This window comes from Rhipicephalus sanguineus, chromosome 9, assembly GCF_013339695.2.
Source record: "Rhipicephalus sanguineus isolate Rsan-2018 chromosome 9, BIME_Rsan_1.4, whole genome shotgun sequence".
In the NCBI taxonomy this organism is placed as follows: Eukaryota; Metazoa; Arthropoda; class Arachnida; order Ixodida; family Ixodidae; genus Rhipicephalus; species Rhipicephalus sanguineus.
In genome coordinates, this window is record NC_051184.2 from 119,541,609 (window position 1) to 119,566,084 (window position 24,476).

General features: G+C 46.2%; 1 protein-coding gene across 3 annotated transcripts in view; it reads right to left on the minus strand.

Moving 5' to 3' along the window:
- LOC119406069 (DNA-directed RNA polymerase I subunit RPA1) overlaps positions 1 to 24,476 on the minus strand; it is a 220,865-nt gene that overhangs the window by 150,617 nt on the left and 45,772 nt on the right. Inside the window, exons 7-8 of one of the 3 annotated variants that reach the window (XM_037672927.2) lie at positions 20,546 to 20,689; positions 14,818 to 15,038 (exon numbers count right to left, since the gene is read on the minus strand). In XM_037672927.2, coding sequence (XP_037528855.1) covers positions 14,818 to 15,038; positions 20,546 to 20,689 — 365 coding nt within the window. Of the gene's footprint in view, positions 1 to 647; positions 792 to 14,817; positions 15,039 to 20,545; positions 20,690 to 24,476 lie in introns of all 3 variants that reach the window. The other 2 variants (XM_049419296.1, XM_049419295.1) reach the window with 2 other exon arrangements.

Consider the following 24,476-nt stretch of genomic DNA (forward strand, 5'->3'; position numbering starts at 1 on the left):
AGTGTGCGCCTGTGTTGTCGATCTCCTCTGTATGTCCCGTTTTGTTTTGCGCCTCCCCTTTACTCTCAAGTAGAGTACAGTTGTTGCGAACCAGTTTTTCCCCCGCAACATTTTATACCTATGTACACTGCTCCGCAGGTATTAACAGGTTTCGCCCACGCAGCTGCGGAAGTCATGGCAATTACGAGCAGGCGCAAGCATGTGTGTCATACCATCGGTTTGGTTTTGTTGCAGTACACTGGTGTTGTGGGCAAAAGTGTACCAACAATGAGAAGGGGGCGACCAGCTGTCACGGGACACAGCACATTTTCTCTCTTAATTGCACACACATGCATGCGGCGTTTCATTACGAGCATCAGTATGATCACTGATGTCTAAAAACAACCCGCAAATGTTCGCAGTGGTCTGTGGAACTGTTGCGGCCCAGAGAAACAATAACACAAAATGTACGCATTTCCTTTTGTTGAACACTAAGCATACAGCAGCATACTAATTTAGTCCACTAGTTCCGCGTTTTTCGGTGATACGAATATTTTTCGTGGCCCAGCAAGACTTGTAGCATCGAGATTCCACTGTAGTTTGGAGCAAGAAGTAGGCAAAAATTAACAACACCCTCAAAGTAGGGCCTGCGTTGTTGTTGCTCCCACCTGCTTGATGCCTGGTGTGCCCTTGTTGGTGTTGAGACGATCAAGCTCACTGTCCACGACGACGTTGACTGCCACTTGCAGTGCATTCCAGGCAAAGTGCATCTTGGCATCCAAGTCCTTGCCCATCACTTTGCTCACCAGTTGCTGCATCAAAACAATCCACTCTTTTTCCTTTGATGCTATAAAATGTTTACACAATGACTGTAGTAGTGACCAATGGCCATTTCCCTATTTGAAACAACCTACGATTACAGTCAACGAAGTTTGCATCAACACTGAAGCAGTGTATGAGAAAACCGCATCCATCATTAAATCAATTTATTGACTACCACTGCAACTACAACTACAACTACTACTACTACCACTGCTAATAATAATAACAATAATAATAATAATAATAATAATAATAATAATAATAATAATAATAATAATAATAATAATAATAATAATAATAATAATGATGATGATGATAATAATAATAATAATAATAATAATAATAATAATAATAATAATAATAATAAAGTTAGAATCTCGATTCAAGGTCTCTGATGTTGAGATGACAAATCATATGAACTGCATGACTGAACCCAGCAATGCTTTATGTATTTGGACAGGAAAAAAACTAGTGAATTTAAGTGCATAGTTACGCTGCATTCCTGGCAATTATAAATGTTTTATTGGACAGTCAACTACCAATTTTTCGGACATGCCTGAAAATTCCGGTACTTTCACAGTACCGCCAGTACCCCAGAGGGTCAATGTATAACGTCTGAAATTTTGGATGCTAAAACTCTTCGGCATCCAGTTCTTCAGACTTTCTGTTGAAGTTGAAGGCCAAAAACGGCATTAGTTGAAACCACCACCACTGCTGCGTCGATCATCTCGCAGGCTCAAACCAGCACTTTCACAAGTCAATCCATTTGCGACTGTAGCAGAGTCCAAAAGTCAGCTTTGCCACAATGCCATATCTTAGGCAGTGAAGCATACCAAGAATCTGAAGGGACAATGCCTTTACGGATAAGCACTGGAAATGTACAGAGGTGCAATGGCAGCAGGCGGCAAACGTGCCAATGCAATTTAGTTATTGAGAACCCTTTTATGATAACTCATCCACACCAGCATGATGCCATCTGTTCACCTTAATCTAGCTCATTGAACTTCACGCTGACTACATAACAACTTTAGCTTCTCACGCATGTACGGTGAAACGCTTTGAACCTTTCGGCTCTTCCAGGAGCGATTCGTTTGTGGAATGACCTACCAGATGATCACGCATCAGAGCGAGATCACGCAATGTTCTTAAACAATCTAAAAAAATATTTATGCACCGAAATTTGATGTATGGCGTTTTCACATTCACCAGTGCCTACACACTGTTACCGGTATGTGTATTTTTTTATTTTTTCACCTGTTTTTATTTTATCCTTCGTGTTCAGTTATTTGCGAAAAACTCTTTCAGCAGTTTTCATTTCTTGTTAAACTGTTGGTGTTTAAATAGTTACTTTTGTATTATCTTTTGTGCAACGCCTTCACACACTATACTTTGCTTTTTTTAGTATATTTTGTGTTTCTATGTTTGTGTGTTCACTTACATCTTGTAATAATCAATTTCACCTATGTATATTTATCTCTATTTTGTACATGCTGTATTGCCCTCCTTACACAATGCCCCACGAGGGCACTGTAAGGTACTCATAAATAAAATAAGTGTCTTGAGCTAACGGCTTGGTAGCACATGTGGCCTTGTGCAGTTCTAAGCGTACTGCACGCTTTTAATAGGCAACAAAAATGCACCGCATTGCTGTTCACTGCTGTCTGTTTGTGCGATACCGACAAGTGCACTGCAAAAACGTGTGGCTTTCAGCAATGATAGAAGCTCGCCATCACCGCACTTGTGTGCAGTCAGAAACGGAGTGGGCATGACAAAGCTCATTCCGAACGCATGCACGGTACAGCAAGAACCCTGGTAGTGAGGGCGTGAGCTTAGCAGGCGACGTGCTGAACACAACTAAGAACAATCGGCGGCTCGCGCCAGCAAATGCTGTGTTTCATTGAAGCAGCGCAGATTTTCGTTCAGTAGCACATTGTTTCAATGTCCACACACATTGGGAAAAGCCAGACAAGTTGTCTGTTCTCCCACCATAGCCTTTGTGTTCCGCCCCACTGGTATCGTTAGCGCTCGTCATGATACGCGAGTTAGTGTTTGCCGGTTGGCACATAGTTAAGCGGGGTTCCCGGCAGGTACTGAATGTAATCATGAAAGCCTGTGTGAGCTCAGAAATGCCTGATAAGTGTGCTGGCATTCCTTTAGAGCTATCTTGGACGACGTAGCTGTGGCAATTTGACCACTTGAGTGAAGTAAAGAAGTGGAATTTGTTTTTCAGACTGCCCGATTTTTCTCACAATATCGTGGCCCCTAAGGAGTCTGCAAAATCGTACGTTGACTGTATTCCCTTAAAGATATGCATAATGCCTGCATTACTTCCTGCTGAAGGCCTATGCAAACACTGGCTAATCAATGATCTCCGCTTCAACCTCGTGCTGCACACCTGTATAACGGGAGCAGGTCTTCTTTTTCCATCATCTTTCTTCTGTAGCTTTTATACAACACAGGTTGTACTTTACTGTTCTATGAATAGTTGCAATGAAATAACCATCAAGAATGTTACCTAAACGACATTTAAATGTTTCAAATCTGAAACAGCTCTGTGGCAACAATTACACTGCGTCCCGCCACCTACATTACAAGTGAAGGGTCCTTCCCAACATGTGTGTTGTTACAGCACGTGGAGAGCGCTTACTTTCGGGACATGTCGGACCGTTAATTTCTCTGCATAATAACTTTTACAGAGTGCAATACCATAAGTCTATTCAATGTGCTGCATCCTATTCAAATTTAGTTTCATTAATTTATTTTAAGAGTAATTCGGGACGTTTTACCATTACACCCATACAGTGCAGACCACTTATAACGTAACCGCATATAGTGCAGGACCGGTTATAATGCGGTCTTTTTCGACTCCCGTTTACCCTCCCATAGAACCGCATGTATACGCATACCGCTTATTGTGCAGTCCCCCAAGATGAAATACCGTTTATAATGCGGTTGCGGGAAAATATTTCCGACAAACGCGGTAGCGAGTGCGGTTCTCAAAGGAGGTACGCCGCTGGGGAGGGAGCGACGAGGTCGTTACAAAGGGCGAGGGCACGCACAGTGAACGAACGAGGGGCGGAGGGAGGAAAAAGATCGCGGCAGCGCTGTGCGGGCTCACCGAGTGGGGAAGGATGGTGGTTGCCTAGGCGACGGAGTAGCCTTTGCACCGGCGGCGGCAAGGCTCCGCGGCCGCTTGCCGGCAGTGCGTTCCGCGTGCAACGTACGATCGCGTCCTCATCAAGCGCGCTTTAAAGCAAGTTTCCTGTCGGGAAAAGCGTCGTCGTTATCACACTTGCTACAGATATCGCGTTTGCTACCTCGTCCGCAAATTGAAAAGTTTTGCGGCTTCATGACACGGGCTTTCGCCTTTTCTGCCAGTGCGCGGACTTAAACCTTGGCGGGCTTTTGTCGCCGTTGATCTCCCGGCCACGAACACTAACTTTGTATAGGGCTGACGTGCTGGAGTTTTGAGTACTGTGGCGGAGCCTGGTGGCGTGCGCCGAAGTTGCTTGGGTAGTCAAAAATGGACGCCGACCGGCGAGTTGCGCAGTTCTCAGTTGCTTTAAGCGTTTTACTTAATTTTGCGCCTAGTTTTCAGGCTCAAAAAGTGCTTAAAACGTACGCAGGAACTTGTCCGCTATGCCTGCAGAGTCTGACATGTTTGACGAGCGATCCCTGCTTCAACAAACCGTGCCGAAAGCAGGTGGTCTGGGCAACGGCTCTGAGCAGCGCGCGGTCCCGAAGCGCGGTCGCCGCCGTTATTGTTGCGTGGTTAATTGCCTCGAACATGGGGGTAAGGATCCTAATGTGCGGTTTTACTGGTTCCCCTGAAAGCCGTACGAAGTGGAGCGACGGAACCGCTGGATACGTGCCGTCCGACGCGTGAAGTGAGTACGCGAGCAAAACGTGGTTTGCAACGTAACGTGCTGATTACTTTTCGTACGCGCGTGCACGCGTTTATATATGTATATATTCCCTGTGTGCAGTCCAGACGGCACGCCGTGGCTGCCGACGGCGATCACGAGGATATGCAGCCGGCATTTCGTGCGAAACGAGACAGCCGGCTGCTTCCAGCGGCCGGCTGTAAACATTGCGCGCCGTCGCTTCTCGACTGCCACCGCACGCTGACAGAATTTGACGAATTCCCTAGAAGCAAATGTTGAAAATTACGACCGTGCATGGGGGGGGAGTGTGTTTGCGACTGAATGCGGCAGAAAACGGCACACGACGCGAATGCGCTCATTCGGGCCGCCGACGGCTAGCCTTCGTCACTGCACCTTTCTTGATTCCGTTTCGTCGTGTAATGCAAATCATGTCGGCTTTCTTAACAGCAATCTTTTCGTTTATGCACTGTCGTTAATCGCGCGAGCATGCCTCGTAAAACTTAACTCGAGTTCAACGTCATATGAGATTCGCTGCACTTGCGAGTTGCAGCGCGCCGAAATGGTTCCTTCAGTCTCTTGCACGTCGTAAACATACTTGACGTTGACGAGCTTCTTGCGTTTACGCAGATTGCTTGGCCTGAAGAACTCAGCCACGCCAGAAATTGGCCGAGATCCAAAGCGCAGCACAACCGACAGCGACGGCTCCATTGCGCATCTGAGCTTAGTGGTGCATGCGGCCGCCTGTCTGACTACTCGAAACCTAAGAACTTGTCGTAGGGGGCGCTTTTTAGCACCGTTTTCGCAGCGCCGCCTGGGCAGCCAGTCAGGCCTATCACGCGCGCTGTTTTTGGGTTAGTGCTTGAGTGCGATCTTTTCGACCTCCGATCTTCTTGTCTTGGACAAACTTCCCGCGACTACATGCTGAACCGCAGGCTAGGCCTAATCAGCGTTGGTTGCTTTTCGGTAGCGGTCGCGGGCGATAAAAGTTGCGGTTTGGTGCGGAATCAACGAAACTTTTTGCGATGGCTGCACTTGAAGGGAAGGGAATCATATCGTTAATGAAAACGAGGGCATGGTTGGCACATGCAGCTCTCGAATGGTGGTTACGGATTCGATTGCAATGTCTTGGACATCGCGTGCGCGCCCGTGAAATCGAACGATCGGTACCGCTCAGCACGTGAAATTTCGGTCGCGATTCGACATGGTTTCGGTGTAATGCGCATACGTCGAGGTAGTCGGCGAATTTCCGCGATGGCACTTTGTTTTGTTTGCTTTTTTCCCCGTGTTCATTTCGTTGGCAATGCGGGACTTTGGCGGTTCATTTTTGAACATTCGGAGATTTAAGTGGTTGTAAGCGCCCCAAATCGCATATGTCGAATGTCGGACACGCGAGGCTACATGCTCAACACGTTTTGCGCAAGTGCAGACTTTGAAAAAGGTTGTTTTGGTTATAGTGCGGTACCGCTTATAGTGCGGATATTCGCGACTCCGGCGACTTACGTTATAAGCGGTCTATACTGTATTCGATATTAGATTCAAAATTTGGTTCGATATTCAGAGAAAACTTTTCATCTTATTTGTGTTCAAAATCTTCAATATTTGCAAACTTTTACTTCGAAGGTCCAAGGGTGCTTCCCTCTCCCTTTCCTCTTCCTCGTTCACAAAGATGCCGGAAGAGCCCCATGGCAACTGTCACACGGCCTTTGCCACATGGTCGACGAAGGCCCTGTACGTCACTTCAAAGGTTCCTCTCTCTTCCATTCTTTTATTCCCTCAGCTCCACACAGTGAGCCATGCCACCTTGTTGTGTGCAGATGATAGCTTCCTAACGATAACCACCTCCTCTACAGCCGGCTGGCACACTCCCACCTTCTGCAGCCAAGCGCAAGCGCTTGCCTCTTCTTTACTACGATGCACTCGCCTCTAATCAACAACCCCCAACCCCTTGTGGGATAGAACGAGCACCAATTTCCTTTCCTTAACGCTGGCACAACCACGAATTAGCGGCGGGAACAAACAGGCCACGTGGAGAGGGAGCATCGTTGCCCCTTTTCTAGGAACCCCTTCAATCCCGCCGTTCGGCGCTGCGCGCAAATCCTTGTTTCCCTGTTTGTGGGAAAGGGCACTCATCTACTGCGAGGAAAACAACCGCCACGGGAGAAGGAAACAAAAGGTGATAGCGAACCGGACAGAGTGACAGGCTCTCTTGTGCCAGCGGTTGCAGACATCGCCCAAGGAACCTGCAAGCTGCTGTGTATCAACCAAAGGAGTATGCCTTACCCTTAGTTTTCTACATAGAGTGGACTATCCTTCTAAGCGACATTTTCGTGTTATTGCTACTGCAGCAATAAAGTGTTGTTTGTTGACCTAGCCTGTTGCTGCCTTATTCGCCTGAACCCATCGTAGCTGCAATTACTTGCGCTACGAGAAGGGGACGTTGACACATGCCCAGTACAACTGTGTGCAGCTGGAACCAGAGCTGGGCTTCAGCCCCAGCTGTGCATAGAGCAAACTCCTTCAGCCTTCAACAAATAATGCCTGCGCAGGCTTACCTACCCATCATATTGGAGCTCACAATGGTGTCGCAGGCAGTAACCGTGCAGAAATGTGGCTAACGTCAGTGAGCACTATGCAGCTCTCTCTAGTATAAACTCAATTTTATTTGAACTAATTTCCGGTCCCAATACAATTAAAATTAAAGGTCCCACAATACTACTACTATTAGTTCTCATGCAAATTTCATGCAAGAAATGGGCAAAGACAATGAACATCTTCACTAAATGAATGCATTCTACGAGCAGTAAAGTGTATTTCCAACCTCAAGCCGTTCAGTCTCCATCTGGTCTTCGGGCCGTTCAGACTGGTCTGTGCCTCTGCGCACAAGCAGCTTGAGTACTGCGCGCAGGTGTCACAGCACTGCAGCACTCGCGACAGGCTCACTGTCTGCGCATTCTCGTACTTGCGGCCATTCATGAAGTTCATCTGCACAGCAGGATGAGAACACTCTTAGAAAATGTGTGCCCATGAAGAAACAAAAAATCACAGCATATCCACGGGGTGAATGATGATGAGTGGGGCGAAGCTACGGAGGGAATCGTCTGTAAACCGTGAAACTCTTCCGTGAAATGCGCCCAGTACATAATATAAAGAGTGTGAAACATCGTGTATATATTAAACATCAAACTTTATTGTACTGTTGGTTTACGTGGTCCCTTCATTATCACTTGTGATCGGTGAAATGCAAGGAAGAAGTCCGCTCCCGAGCGAAAGAGCGCCAAGAGCGACCGCATTCCCCCGCTCGCCCTGTGCGAATTAAAGGCAAGGCTAGAGGGAAGACAGGACGCGCGTTCCACGACGCGAGGTCGGTAGCATGCCCAACGAAAGCCAACGGAACGCGATCGTGCAAGTGCTCCGGCTTCGCATCGCCTCATGGTTCCATTTAGCGTCCCAAAACCAAGATATTGCTCAAGGTGTGCCTTGCGTTTTTTCGTAGAAATAATTTCTTTATCATGTACATTAAGACGAAAAGTTGAAAGCTCACTAGAGTGTATCACCCGCAAAGTATGTCTTTTAGTGTGATTTAACTCTCGTACGGCAGGGTCCTCGCGCCGTTGCCGGTCCACCTCGCCCGTTGACGATCGGGCGAGGTGGCTACATACAACTACTACTACTACACTTTAAGAAAAACATCTGGCGTTCTTTCGTTCTGCTTTACAAAACATCTGGCGTCTTTCGTTGGTTTATTTCATCAATCAACGGCGTTTTGAACAAAATTTTATTGTTTAATCACGCACAGGAGAAATCTCACCAGGCACTACCTTGGAGGTAAACAATGGCTGCTAATGGGAATGAGAGACAGAAGAAGTCAGCTTTTAGCTACACTTACACTTCTACTTCTACTAACGTTCCTACTGGAACATGCCAATGGCTGCTAATGGGGAATGAGAGACAGAAGAATTCGGCTTTTAGTTAACGCGCACGCTGCGAATTTTTTATTGTTCAACAACGCACAGGAGAAATCTCCCACCGGCACCACCTTGGAGGTCAAAGCGTAAGACTTGTTACGGACTACTACGATGACGACGACTACAAGGGACGAACGGGTGCCGCCTTAAGGAGCTTCGCCCCTAAAAAAAAGGATTGTAAAATTCAAGTGATCAGCCCAGAGTGTCAGGGAACGGCATTCTTCACTCGGCTAAGTGCCGGCACCAAGATGCCATGAGAAAAGGGGAAATTTACGGGTACCATACACTGCAGCAGGATGTGAAGCACGGTATGTGGTTCATCGCATTTTCTCACACATGGGTGCGCCACTACCGGACAGAAGGTACGCATGTGTGCTCTGTGTGTGTCCCGTTCTTAGTCTGTTAAGCGTTACTTCTGTGCAGCGTGACTTCGATACTGGTGGCCAATTAAGTGTGGCTTGATAGGATGCAGCTTATTTTGCATTTTCCCATACCATAAGCATTGCCAGTAAGCCCCAAGCTTTCGTACTAGGAAGGTTTATAAGTCTAGTGGCAGGAACAGCTATGGATACACCAGCAGCATTTTCGTGGAAGCAGATAGCTGGTCCACCAACACATTTCCTTTGATCTCACAGTGCCCTGGTACCCAACATACTACAACATACTGTTTGAGCACGCAAAGGATGCATAAGCGTGAATAGAGCAAGACACGACCGGATTTATATGTTTTTTCAGAGTTTTCAAAGCTTTTACGACGCTTAAAGAATCTGTGTATACAATTGAATTTTCTAAATTTAAATTCTTAAATGTGTTTAATGGCCACACATTTCACACAAGCTACCGCTGTGAAGATGCTTGTACAGTGAAACTTCACTTGAACGAACTTCAAGGGACCCCAGGATAAAGTTTGTTAAAGTGACAGTTCGTTGAACTGAAACAGCTATGTTGCAACTTGTCATAAGGAGCTAAAGAAAACATCAGTTGTAGAAATGAAATTTGAACCCTTTTATTTGCAAGGCTGCTTACTTGAATGCGAATTCTGCTATTTGGCATGTTTTAAAAAATGCAGTAATCGTTTGCAGCACGTGCGCACTTAGGAATGCAGTGGTCATGAATTGAGCCACTGTGCCCAAGCTCTCATACACCTCAGGCACAACATTATGCTGGGCAGCGAACACACTTCATTTTTTCCAAGTAAATCAGTGCTTCTTTAGCTGAAAAATGTCATGGCAATCACATGCGGGCCAGAAGAACTCAAGTGCAAGCATGCATGCTGCACCGGCAGTTGGTTTCGCCACAATACACTAGTGTTATGCAGGAAAGTGTACCACAACTGGGAAGAGGCAATGAGCTGTCACGTGACAGCATGTTTGGTCTCTTAATCACTACACACCAGCCGCGGCATTTACTTACAAGTACCAGACTGACCACTGACATCTAAAAACTACTCGCAGTCATTCAGAGTGGTCTGTGACGTTGCTGCGTCCCTGAGAAACAATACAGAAAATGTACGCCAGTTTCCTTTTTGGCGCACTAGGCATACAGCAGCATAGTAACTTGTCATGTCCTGGTGATATTAACACGCCTAGAGTGGACTCTGACTTCCCTCCTTTTGGTGGTGATAAGTGCTGCCACCTATGGACACAAAATGTTCAAATCTGAGTTGCTTTGGAGCTGGTGAGCCCCTCTTAACACACGCCTGCACATGTGAGAAGCGAAGGACACCCAGACACGGAGCCTCCCATATATGGCCGAAACAGACGAGGTAGACAGTGATGTGAAGCTATGACATGCTGCCGATATGCAAAGATGGGGAGAACGAATGCAGTGGCTGTGCAAGCAGGCAGCGCAAGATCATTTTCATCTGTTGTATGAACCATTAAATAACAAAAGTAACCACCATGTTCCTGTGGGAGCAGTTACAGGGACAACAAATCACCACCACCCCTAGTGTGATTTAGTATGCACAAGCGCTACCAACTGTTAAGTCCACTGTTCCATGCTTGGGCGTGATGTGCAGCCTCGTCAAAACAAAACTAAGGCCGTGACTAGGGCAGCTGGATGTTAACGTTACAATGCACGCCCGCATGCGATAACATTACAATGAAAGCCTGAGGACAAACCCGTCTGTGTCAAAATTTGATAGAAATCACTGCATTTTTACTACTCATTTATCTCCAAAAAAAACTTTGTTAAATCAGGTCTAGTGCCATGGTGGCTTCATTAGCTCGAGTTGATGACAACATTGAACCCTATGGATACTTGAACGCTATGGGTACTTCAAAATTTGCTTTTCGTTAGATCAAGTTTCAAGTGTAGTTGGGTTTCGCTGTAGCAAAAGGACAGTTGTGAAGAAATGTGGAAAGAGAGCGCCACTTTAGCATGTGGGACTGTTTCGATGAATTCTGCTGCAGGAGAGCCACGGCTATAGCACAAGGTATCAGTTCCTGAGGTAGACAACAATGACTGGATAAATTTGGATAAAGCCTATGAATTTGATGTCTCAGTCAAATGACTGAATGAATAAGCTGTTTATTTACAAAACGAGATGGTCCACAGGCCTAGGCATGGAATGTGACAAAAGAAAAATGAAAGCCACAAAGTAAATGCAACAATGGTAATCTTTAGCTCTAGCAAGTTCATAGAATCAATTCAATTTCTACCCTAAGGTATCACAATATGTACACATTCCTTAGCAGCAACACTTTACGTTCCATTTTGTTCAGAGATAAGAATACATCTAGTGTAGTCAACTGCCGATTATTCGGCCATGCCTGAAATTTAGAACGCTTTCAAAGCACCATCACAAGCCCCATAAAAACATAAGAACATCTGAAATTTTGGACACTGAAAACTTTCAGCATCCGATTTTTTAACTTTCTGCTCAATCTGCAGGTCCAAACGGCGTTAACTAAAGCCACCACCGCTTCGGCCTCGATCGTTTCGCAGGCTCAAAGCAGCGTTTTCGTGAGTCGATCTGTTTTGCAGCTGCAGCAAACTTCAAAAGTAAACTTTGCCACAATGCCAAAGTATTATAAGGTGAAGCATACCGAGAATCTGAAGGGGCCACTGTCACAGTGCAAGTGCAGCAATGCCTTTATGAACAAGCACCGGAAATGCGCAAAGGCGTGATGGCCACAGGAGGCAAACATGCCGGTACGACTGCATCATTGACAACACTCTTACGATAATCTTAAACATCTTGAAAACAGCGCAAAAATGACACTGACAAAAGAAGATAGATAATACAAACACACTTAAATACTGACAACCTATCACCCATGTGACCACTCCACACAACGTCACAAGCACCATTCTGAATCCTAAAAACCAACAAGCATTTAAAAACCAATCACTTCCACATGAACAGCCATGGAACTATTACCAACAAGCCTAGCTATCAATTCGTCTATTATAATAAGTATCTTCAGATAAATGCTCAGCACTGCATGCAGCCTAGCAGAGTTGTGAGCACACTGCATGCTTTTAATGGGCCCAAACGCGCCGTGCTGCCGTTCACTGCTGTCTCTTTCGAGACCACTAAGTGCACCATACAGACACGTTGCTTGCAGGAACATAAGAACGACGCACCACTGCGCCTGGGTGGGCACAATTCACGAATGTAGTGGGCACGACAAACACTCTCACGGCAAATGCGTGCATAGAGCACAGCAAGCACCTCTGAAGTGATGGCCAGAGCTTAGTAGGCAACGTGCTGCACACAACTAGGAGCAATCAGCTTCACGCTGCAGCAAATGCTGCATTTCAGTGAAGCATCGGAGATTTTCTTAAGTATCAAATCGTTAAACGCGCACAGGCATTGGGGAAAGCCAATCGGGTCGACCGCATTCCCACCACAGCCTTTGTGTCCTGCGTCACTGTTTCAAAACAGCCGTAATTTTTTCAGCGCTTTGCTTATATTGGTGACACTCGTGATGTGATTCAAATTTGCAAGTAGCGGTAAGCACATAGTTGAGCGGGGTGCCAGGCAGGTACCGAACGTATAGATCTACCACGCTCAAGTTTGCGCTCCGCTGTCCGCCACCCCAGCAGAGAGAGGGGGAATCTCCGGTAGCTCGGGCGGGTCGCGCTTGCTTGGTTTTCCCATTGCACACGCAGCAAGAGGGGCTCTCCACGCTTTTCTCTCGCGTTTTTCTGGCTATGGCTGTTGCCCCTTCATCGTCTTGGAAAGCAGGCACATTCCTGCAGCATTGTGAACTGTCACAAAGGTTTAAAAATACCGAAGAGCCAAAAACTGCCCGTCGAGTTCTACGATTTCCAATGGAAGCAGTTCGAGGAGCAAAGGCGTCAAGAGTGGATTATGGCAGTTCACCGAACTAAGCGATGCTTTCACGGTCTTGTCACCTTGAAGCAATTTTTGTCGCACACAATTTACCAATTATTAACGGGAAGGAACGCGATGGCCATGTTCATTTGAAAGGGAAGTGTGTTTGTGAAGCGAAGCTACAACAAACAGACAGATGCTGTACATTTCAAGATTGCGCACTGGCTTTCAGAGTAAACCATTTGTAAGTGACAGGAGCGGAGCATGTTAGCTTGATACACCACATTTTAAATACCGTACCGTGAGTACTACAAGTTGATGGCGGCACATTTCCCGTCGTGGCTGAACGCAAACAGAATTAAGCTGCATGTCTGCACTGAGCGTTTATATTGGCCTTGCATGCGACACGCTGTGATTGCTTAGCAGGCTGAGGCATTGCGCTGCTAAGATCGAGGTCCTGGGTTCGATTCCCGCATACGACAGCTGCATTTCGATGGAAGCGAAATGCAGTAACACCGGCATACTTAGATTTAGGTGCACGCTGAAGAACCCCAGGTGGCTGAAATCAATCCAAGGTCACCCACCACAGCGTGCCTCATAATGATATCATGCTTTTGGCTAGTGAAATATAATAGCCTTGCATGCGCGTGAGCCGCGCCGATATACAGCTGCCGCTTTGTAAACGAGCTAAAAAAAGAACCAAGGCAGCAATAAAATTTTCTATGGCTTCGCGAAATCAGCTCAGTTATCATCAGGGACAAATCTCGGCATAATCATAAACATGCACGACCCCAGTGGGTATTGCATAGTATGATGCTGACCAAGCGAGCTGTCGAAACAACCAAAGTGACATTCGAATCAGCGAACCCGTGTCAAGCGTCGATATTATTCGAAATGAAACACCCTGGTACAGGAAACAAGGAGGCATGGTCGAAGTGGGCATGAAAAATTTTTTTGCACCGCATCATTATGCTCTTAATGGGAGCTGTAAAAAAATCCAAGCTGGCATTAAACTTACGATCCGGTGTTCTTATCATCCAATGCAAACCTCGTCAAAAGTGAAACTCCCATGAAATTGAACACTGCTCATTGCATTGCTGCCAGCAACTCAACAGGGCAGACGTAAATTTATGCTCTTCACACTGAGCTCATAATAAGTTTAAAGCCGCAAGACAAACTTGGTATCCAAACAATCGAAAGTCTAGTGCTATACTAACGCACGCGAAAGCGTGGTGGTTGTTTGATGAAAGCTCCGAGCAGACAGGACTGCTGCAACGAATGTCATTTTACTGGTAACATAATTACAGAGCCCGCGCAGTCCCATCGACACGCACGTAGCGCTCGCACTAACAGTATTGTCCTTGATGACCTGCTCGGTCCCGCAAAAGTGGCCGATCAACCGCTCTCCTCTGGTGAGATTCACACCATGAAAATGTTTTATCCACCTCCGATTCTTTTTAAACCTTCAGAGAAAGCGACATGTGAGGCTGCACGTGCATGATGAGCAGACAACAGTGCATGCAGGGCACATGAACGTGCTGGGAGAGCGCAGTCAAAAGGCGGGAGCAAGGAGACAAGCCACCGGTTTTCGCCAGAAAGGCGGCGAAACACGTGCGCGCAGCACCCTCTGACCGAGCTTGGGAGGTCTATTCGCAAAAGCCTGTACGAGCAGCAAAATGCCTAATAAGTGTGCTAGCAGGCCCTGAAACCTACAGTCGAACCCGCATAGTGGCTGCATAGAAACCTTAGTAGTAGAAACATTTGCAGAAACCCTGAAAAAAGAAATCATACGCTAGTCTTGTACAATAGAAATTGCAATAGCTGTTCTTGCCTTTGGAAGACAGAGCTAAGTTCGGACCCCCCCCCCCCCCCCCTCACTCACCCGGGGTAAATGTCCGGGCCATTGATGACCGCTCTTCTCAACTCGGCTATGTTGCGCTCGGTGACGGGCTCCGGGTACGACAGCTTGGTGGCAAACACCATGGGCACACCGATCTCCTCCACATCTATGTATGGATCTGGCGAGATCACTGAGCGTGCCGCGTAGTTGACACGCTTGCCCATCATGTGCTTACGGAACAATCCCTCTTTCTTTTCCAGGATCTGCAAGAGAGAAATGCAACGATGCCAACACCTTCCCATTGCTCAGGCATCAGCTGCCACTGCTGCTGTGGAGATTTTACATGCCAAAACCATGACATGATCATGAGGCACATCGCAGTGGGGGACTCCAGATTAATTTAGATCACCCTGGGGTTCTTTAATCTGCACCAAATCAAACCATACAGGTGTTCTTCCCATTTCGCCCCCAACAATCATCACTGTCAGCCACACGTACACGACAAGGGATGGCGGCCTAGATGATGGCAATGACAAGGTCCAACCACAGAATGCTCCATAAAGTTTAGCTTAGTTCTCCACAAACTATGCCTGTACCAAGGTTTGACAATATGAGAGGGTTGATGCGAAATGGTGAGAACTACAGTTAAACCTGCCTATAACGAACCTCCATACAACAAATTCCTCGATATTACGGAGTTTTTAACACAAATGTGTTTTATGCCGGGGTCCACCAAGACTTTCATGACGTATTCCCGTCAAGAAATACGTCAGCAAAATGAACGGCATCAGATGACAAAGAAAGAAAAAACTAGAAGAAAAAGTTCCGTTGACGGGAGTCGCCTTGCAGTCGCCAGGGCTCGAAGCTCCGGCAACTGCAAGGCGAGAGCGAGTGCTCACTTGTGCGTGCAGGTTCTCTGGTGCAGGTGCGCACGAGGAGGGGGGCCTGCGCCCCTCGAGCCGGCGTACTTGCCACCGCGGGCATATGTGCAAGCGTGACCCCCCTCCCCACTCCCTCCAAGCCTCATGCTAATTGCGCCGGCTTTCTTTAAAAAAAAAAAAAAAAAAAGGCTTTTGCATTGGCAGTGCCACTCTTTGGTTGTTGCAGAAGTCTCTGAGCTGCACTTCGTTACGTGACACCTGGCGACACCACTAAAAAAATCCTTGCTCAGTGTCGTTACGCAGTTACGCTTCGAGTTCGCGCCGCATATGTGGGACCATACCATGGTCATATAGGTGTTCTGTGGCTGTGCTAGTGTAGCCGCGCCGCACTTGAAGAGTGCTTTTTCGAATATTCCGTGGTATCCGTGTCGTTCCTCCTCGTTTTCGATGCCATGCACACGTGCGTGAAGTACACGTTGCTGGGCTAGTCGGTTCGTGTCTAAGTGCAAGCCACAAAGTATGGCTGTTTCTTGCGCGAGGAAATAACGAGGGAAGGGGTCCAGGGGAGCGCAAACTTTCGACTGTTTATTCAAGAGACAGTGCAACCAAATATATAAGCACAGACATGCGCAGCAAACTACGCACACAGCGAGCGTATACTACCCTAATCACAACCTGTGATCTATGAACTTGCGCTCTGCCTGCGAAAGAGACAATGAAGTGTCACTGATACACATGGAACCTCGTGCTTTGATATGATATGCCTCCAACAACTCTCGAGCCGTGGTGTCCCCGCTTCTACCCAGAATCTGAATCTTATTCAAGCACGGCTCACACTTATGTGAACTGCAGTGGGTCGGCAAATGTGCCCCATCTTTTACCTTTTAGTGAAAGCTCGTGTTCCCGCGCACGCTCGTTCACGCACCTTCCCGTCTGGCCGACATACGTCTTGCCACAGGAGTGTGACCGGGTGGCACACAACCTAAAGAAGGTTGCTAACAGACATGGCGTGCCAACTGTTTTTTCTGCGCCGCGGAAGCTGTCTCAGCTATGCCCACGTATCCTATCTGATGGGAGCAAGAAAGGTGGTTGCGGCAAGAAGCATGCCAAGTCGTACACAAAATGTGCCACCGGTGTTGTGTACGAATTTCCGCTATCCTGTGGCAAGACGTATGTCGGCCAGACGGGAAGGTGCGTGAATGAGCGTGCGCGGGAACACGAGCTTTCACTAAAAGGTAAAGATGGGGCACATTTGCCGACCCACTGCAGTTCACATAAGTGTGAGCCGTGCTTGAATAAGATTCAGATTCTGGGTAGAAGAGGGGACACCACGGCTCGAGAGTTGTTGGAGGCATATCATATCAAAGCACGAGGTTCCATGTGTATCAGTGACACTTCATTGTCTCTTTCGCAGGCAGAGCGCAAGTTCATAGATCACAGGTTGTGATTAGGGTAGTACACGCTCGCTATGTGCGTAGTTTGCTGCGCATGTCTGTGCTTATATATTTGGTTGCACTGTCTCTTGAATAAACAGTCGAAAGTTTGCGCTCCCCTGGACACGTGCGTGGTTTCACTGAGCGCACATGAAGCAGCCCCTGATGACGTGCAGCTTTGTGATTCTTTTTTTATGCAGACAATGTGTCGTCACTACCGAGGAGATGTCAGATTAGGTGCTGGTGGAAACTGTCCGAGACCACAGTGACAACAACGACGGATCTTTGGGGGTCGACTCGTCACATGCTTTGCCGTTGCAAAGTGGGTTCGCTAGACCGTGGCCTCCGCGATTGGCTCCGGCAACACGGCAATGCGTCACCAGAGCCAATCTCGGAGGCCACGGCAAGCCAATGACAGAGCAGCGTTGTATTGATGTCCTACGAACGTTCAGTACAGCCATCCCTCACAGACAAGCAATAGTGCAAAATATCACAGTTTTTTTGCCACTAAATAAATGTTTTGGGTGAGCTCTGCCTTCAGTTCCCTTTTTAATTTGTGCGTTTCTTTTCTGAACTTTGATGCTGAAACTGCATATAACGAAAACCTGTTTGTAACGTTTTTTTTTTTTTTGCAATTCGTCAATTTTGTTATATCTAGGTTTAACTGTATATAAGTGCGTGTGCAACTCTTACAAGCATCAGATAAGCAAATGTAGTCAAAGCTTGCATGGAACTAACATGTAAATAATGATTTATTGTGAAGATAATATCATGCTTTCTCTCCGAACCTTAACATAACACATGTTCATTACAAATATTACACGCGATAATGGGACAATAATTTTTCGAGTCACATACTGCTTTGTTAGGCTTTGTGGGAAAAAGGTTTGAGCACTCAAGTTTATTTCAAATTACATATCTACATCACACCCAAGGCACTGTACAGTCAAACACACCAACTAAAAGCTTCTTATAGCCAATATTTGTTCTCAAGCATGTATGCTGACGTCGAAGTAAAAAGAAATTGTAGTGAAGAATAGTGGCCGTGCCTCAGCATTCAGACTTATTCAAGAGTTATTCTACATATATACAGTTAAACGTCAATATATCAAAGTAATTAAAATGAGCAATTTGCTTCGTTATATCGAAACTTCATTGAAGTTGTACTTGTTATGTACCACAGGATTAATTTTTACCCAAAAAGTGCTCCAGGAATGCCCCGAATAACAGGGCAGTTCAGAAAAAAGCTTATTTTTGTTACATTAAAACAATTTTGTTGAACTTGAGAACTGGCAACCACTATGTGGGTACCGCACTGGCGAAGCCCTCTTTACAGCACCAGTGCATCACATCTAAATCCAAAAGAACCATTGGTGAAACACACTGTGATGAAATATGATTGAAGCAAAGCTATCGCATCTATTCTGCCATAGCAGCTTGTCAACAAAGCCTGGGGTTGTTGCCCGGAGTGGTGCAATGCCGTTGTTATTGTGTTCACCGAACCAAACCACTTGCTCTCCATTCAATCTGACACGCACAGCATCGAAAAACGTCTCATGCTGCAAAAACAAAAGAGCTGCGGTCTAAGATCACTTGCAAGTGAGGTGACCACCTGAACCGACTCATTCCCCATTTTGGACGAGCTCAGCTCATCCTTACCAAACTGTACCTAGACAGTTTAGGACGAGTGTAGTTTGTACGCTTGATGCAAAGGCTTTTCGCTGATTATGACTAGATTATGGATGCCATCATGGATGGATTATGGCTACCAGTAAGCTAGGTAACATATGTGCCGCCGTGCAGGGAAAGAATGGGCGGGTAATAGACAAGAAGCGGAATGACATTTGCGTTGTAAAACACACCAACAAATTCACTGAGTGCCATACAGGTGTGGTGTAAAAGGTTCCCTTTAGCTGCAGCCACTTCTATGTAGGACAGATGGGCTGCTGTGTTGACTAGAGATTAGTGGAACATAAGAGATCGCTAACCGGAGGCTCATCTTCTCATCTATCTTTACATTGTCGAGAGTGTAAGTGCACGCCCAAATTCAATGAACGCACAGTTTTGTGCCAGCAGAGGAATGAGGAAATACGTCTAATGATTGAGGCATGGCATATCAATAACAGTGGTAGCGCCTGCTTGAGCCAACCATTGTTTAACTTACATAAAGAGGAAATCAAATGCCTTAACAGTTGTCTTTCCCGTAGACCTCCACGCGTGCCGGATTGATAGGTTCGCCTACTGCCTGGACATTCATAGATAAGCTTTCATGTCTTCTTTGTTTTCTGCCCTCGCGCACCTTTGCAGTTGTTAGTCAGTGTTTGTGGTGTCGACTTCCTTTCTGTGTCCGTTTTTGCACGCCCTGTCTTTTAGAATGAATACTTAGCAACCAGCTCAGATCTCTGTTGTTCTAAGTTTTACTCTTTGCACCCTCTTGAGAGAATTTCTCGGCACACCTAGAAATGCAACTATTCTTGCAGAACTTGGCTGCTTGAATACATCCAAGTAAGTAAACGTTCAGTTGATGTCTAGCGCCCATCCTGTTCACGTGCCTCTTCCTTCTGTGATTCTTGCTTTGCGCTTGTTAAGATGCACAAGTTCAGTGAGTCATTGTGGTAGCAATATCTCTGTGATACGACCACGGCTCGTGTGAATTCCGCGATGATACAAAACTTTTCTGTGGTCCCGGCCAAGGCCCATTAGCCCACAATGAGATGGAGTACAGTTGTAACAAAACCGCCATTTGGGCTAGTTGTTATCGATTCATCTTGAGAGTAAGGAAGGGGAGGTGCAAAATAAAACAGTTGCGAGTGTGCGCCTGTGTTGTCGATCTCCTCTGTATGTCCCGTTTTGTTTTGCGCCTCCCCTTTACTCTCAAGTAGAGTACAGTTGTTGCGAACCAGTTTTTCCCCCGCAACATTTTATACCTATGTACACTGCTCCGCAGGTATTAACAGGTGCCGCCCACGCAGCTGCGGAAGTCATGGCAATTACGAGCAGGCGCAAGCATGTGTGTCATACCATCGGTTTGGTTTTGTTGCAGTACACTGGTGCTGTGGGCAAAAGTGTACCAACAATGAGAAGGGGGCGACCAGCTGTCACGGGACACAGCACATTTTCTCTCTTAATTGCACACACATGCATGCGGCGTTTCATTACGAGCATCAGTATGATCACTGATGTCTAAAAACAACCCGCAAATGTTCACAGTGGTCTGTGGAACTGTTGCGGCCCAGAGAAACAATAACACAAAATGTACGCATTTCCTTTTGTTGAACACTAAGCATACAGCAGCATACTAATTTAGTCCACTAGTTCCGCGTTTTTCGGTGATACGAATATTTTTCGTGGCCCAGCAAGACTTGTAGCATCGAGATTCCACTGTAGTTTGGAGCAAGAAGTAGGCAAAAATTAACAACACCCTCAAAGTAGGGCCTGCGTTGTTGTTGCTCCCACCTGCTTGATGCCTGGTGTGCCCTTGTTGGTGTTGAGACGATCGAGCTCACTGTCCACGACGACGTTGACTGCCACTTGCAGTGCATTCCAGGCAAAGTGCATCTTGGCATCCAAGTCCTTGCCCATCACTTTGCTCACCAGTTGCTGCATCAAAACAATCCACTCTTTTTCCTTTGATGCTATAAAATGTTTACACAATGACTGTAGTAGTGACCAATGGCCATTTCCCTATTTGAAACAACCTACGATTACAGTCAACGAAGTTTGCATCAACACTGAAGCAGTGTATGAGAAAACCGCATCCATCATTAAATCAATTTATTGACTACCACTGCAACTACAACTACAACTACTACTACTACCACTGCTAATAATAATAACAATAATAATAATAATAATAATAATGATGATAATAATAATAATAATAATAATAATAATAATAATAATAATAATAATAATAATAATAATAATAATAATAATAATAATAATAATAAAGTTAGAATCTCGATTCAAGGTCTCTGATGTTGAAATGACAAATCATATGAACTGCATGACTGAACCCAGCAATGCTTTATGTATTTGGACAGGAAAAAAACTAGTGAATTTAAGTGCATAGTTACGCTGCATTCCTGGCAATTATAAATGTTTTATTGGACAGTCAACTACCAATTTTTCGGACATGCCTGAAAATTCCGGTACTTTCACAGTACCGCCAGTACCCCAGAGGGTCAATGTATAACGTCTGAAATTTTGGATGCTAAAACTCTTCGGCATCCAGTTCTTCAGACTTTCTGTTGAAGTTGAAGGCCAAAAACGGCATTAGTTGAAACCACCACCACTGCTGCGTCGATCATCTCGCAGGCTCAAACCAGCACTTTCACAAGTCAATCCATTTGCGACTGTAGCGGAGTCCAAAAGTCAGCTTTGCCACAATGCCATATCTTAGGCAGTGAAGCATACCAAGAATCTGAAGGGACAATGCCTTTACGGATAAGCACTGGAAATGTACAGAGGTGCAATGGCAGCAGGCGGCAAACGTGCCAATGCAATTTAGTTATTGAGAACCCTTTTATGATAACTCATCCACACCAGCATGATGCCATCTGTTCACCTTAATCTAGCTCATTGAACTTCACGCTGACTACATAACAACTTTAGCTTCTCACGCATGTACGGTGAAACGCTTTGAACCTTTCGGCTCTTCCAGGAGCGATTCGTTTGTGGAATGACCTACCAGATGATCACGCATCAGAGCGAGATCACGCAATGTTCTTAAACAATCTAAAAAAATATTTATGCACCGAAATTTGATGTATGGCGTTTTCACATTCACCAGTGCCTACACACTGTTACCGGTATGTGTATTTTTTTATTTTTTCGCCTGTTTTTATTTTATCCTTCGTGTTCAGTTATTTGCGAAAAACTCTTTCAGCAGTTTTCATTTCTTGTTAAACTGTTGGTGTTTAAATAGTTACTTTTGTATTATCTTTTGTGCAACGCCTTCACACACTATACTTTGCTTTTTTTAGTATATTTTGTGTTTCTATGTTTGTGTGTTCACTTACATCTTGTAATAATCAATTTCACCTATGTATATTTATCTCTATTTTGTACATGCTGTATTGCCCTCCTTACACAATGCCCCACGAGGGCACTGTAAGGTACTCATAAATAAAATAAGTGTCTTGAGCTAACGGCTTGGTAGCATATGTGGCCTTGTGCAGTTCTAAGCGTACTGCACGCTTTTAATAGGCAACAAAAATGCACCGCATTGCTGTTCACTGCTGTCTGTTTGTGCGATACCGACAAGTGCACTGCAAAAACGTGTGGCTTTCAGCAATGATAGAAGCTCGCCATCACCGCACTTGTGTGCAGTCAGAAACGGAGTGGGCATGACAAAGCTCATTCCGAACGCATGCACGGTACAGCAAGAACCCTGGTAGTGAGGGCGTGAGCTTAGCAGGCGACGTGCTGAACACAACTAAGAACAATCGGCGGCTCACGCCAGCAAATGCTGTGTTTCATTGAAGCAGCGCAGATTTTCGTTCAGTAGCACATTGTTTCAATGTCCACACACATTGGGAAAAGCCAGACAAGTTGTCTGTTCTCCCACCATAGCCTTTGTGTTCCGCCCCACTGGTATCGTTAGCGCTCGTCATGATACGCGAGTTAGTGTTTGCCGGTTGGCACATAGTTAAGCGGGGTTCCCGGCAGGTACTGAATGTAATCACGAAAGCCTGTGTGAGCTCAGAAATGCCTGATAAGTGTGCTGGCATTCCTTTAGAGCTATCTTGGACGTAGCTGTGGCAATTTGACCACTTGAGTGAAGTAAAGAAGTGGAATTTGTTTTTCAGACTGCCCGATTTTTCTCACAATATCGTGGCCCCTAAGGAGTCTGCAAAATCGTACGTTGACTGTATTCCCTTAAAGATATGCATAATGCCTGCATTACTTCCTGCTGAAGGCCTATGCAAACACTGGCTAATCAATGATCTCCGCTTCAACCTCGTGCTGCACACCTGTATAACGGGAGCAGGTCTTCTTTTTTCATCATCTTTCTTCTGTAGCTTTTATACAACACAGGTTGTACTTTACTGTTCTATGAATAGTTGCAATGAAATAACCATCAAGAATGTTACCTAAATGACATTTAAATGTTTCAAATCTGAAACAGCTCTGTGGCAACAATTACACTGCGTCCCGCCACCTACATAACAAGTGAAGGGTCCTTCCCAACATGTGTGTTGTTACAGCACGTGGAGAGCGCTTACTTTCGGGACATGTCGGACCGTTAATTTCTCTGCATGATAACTTTTACAGAGTGCAATACCATAAGTCTATTCAATGTGCTGCATCCTATTCAAATTTAGTTTCATTAATTTATTTTAAGAGTAATTCGGGACGTTTTACCATTACACCCATACAGTGCAGACCACTTATAACGTAACCGCATATAGTGCAGGACCGGTTATAATGCGGTCTTTTTCGACTCCCGTTTACCCTCCCATAGAACCGCATGTATACGCATACCGCTTATTGTGCAGTCCCCCAAGATGAAATACCGTTTATAATGCGGTTGCGGGAAAATATTTCCGACAAACGCGGTAGCGAGTGCGGTTCTCAAAGGAGGTACGCCGCTGGGGAGGGAGCGACGAGGTCGTTACAAAGGGCGAGGGCACGCACAGTGAACGAACGAGGGGCGGAGGGAGGAAAAGATCGCGGCAGCGCTGTGCGGGCTCGCCGAGTGGGGAAGGATGGTGGTTGCCTAGGCGACGGAGTAGCCTTTGCACCGGCGGCGGCAAGGCTCCGCGGCCGCTTGCCGGCAGTGCGTTCCGCGTGCAACGTACGATCGCGTCCTCATCAAGCGCGCTTTAAAGCAAGTTTCCTGTCGGGAAAAGCGTCGTCGTTATCACACTTGCTACAGATATCGCGTTTGCTACCTCGTCCGCAAATTGAAAAGTTTTGCGGCTTCATGACGCGGGCTTTCGCCTTTTCTGCCAGTGCGCGGACTTAAACCTTGGCGGGCTTTTGTCGCCGTTGATCTCCCGGCCGCGAACACTAACTTCGTATAGGGCTGACGCGCTGGAGTTTTGAGTACTGTGGCGGAGCCTGGTGGCGTGCGCCGAAGTTGCTTGGGTAGTCAAAAATGGACGCCGACCGGCGAGTTGCGCAGTTCTCAGTTGCTTTAAGCGTTTTACTTAATTTTGCGCCTAGTTTTCAGGCTCAAAAAGTGCTTAAAACGTACGCAGGAACTTGTCCGCTATGCCTGCAGAGTCTGACATGTTTGACGAGCGATCCCTGCTTCAACAAACCGTGCCGAAAGCAGGTGGTCTGGGCGACGGCTCTGAGCAGCGCGCGGTCCCGAAGCGCGGTCGCCGCCGTTATTGTTGCGTGGTTAATTGCCTCGAACATGGGGGTAAGGATCCTAATG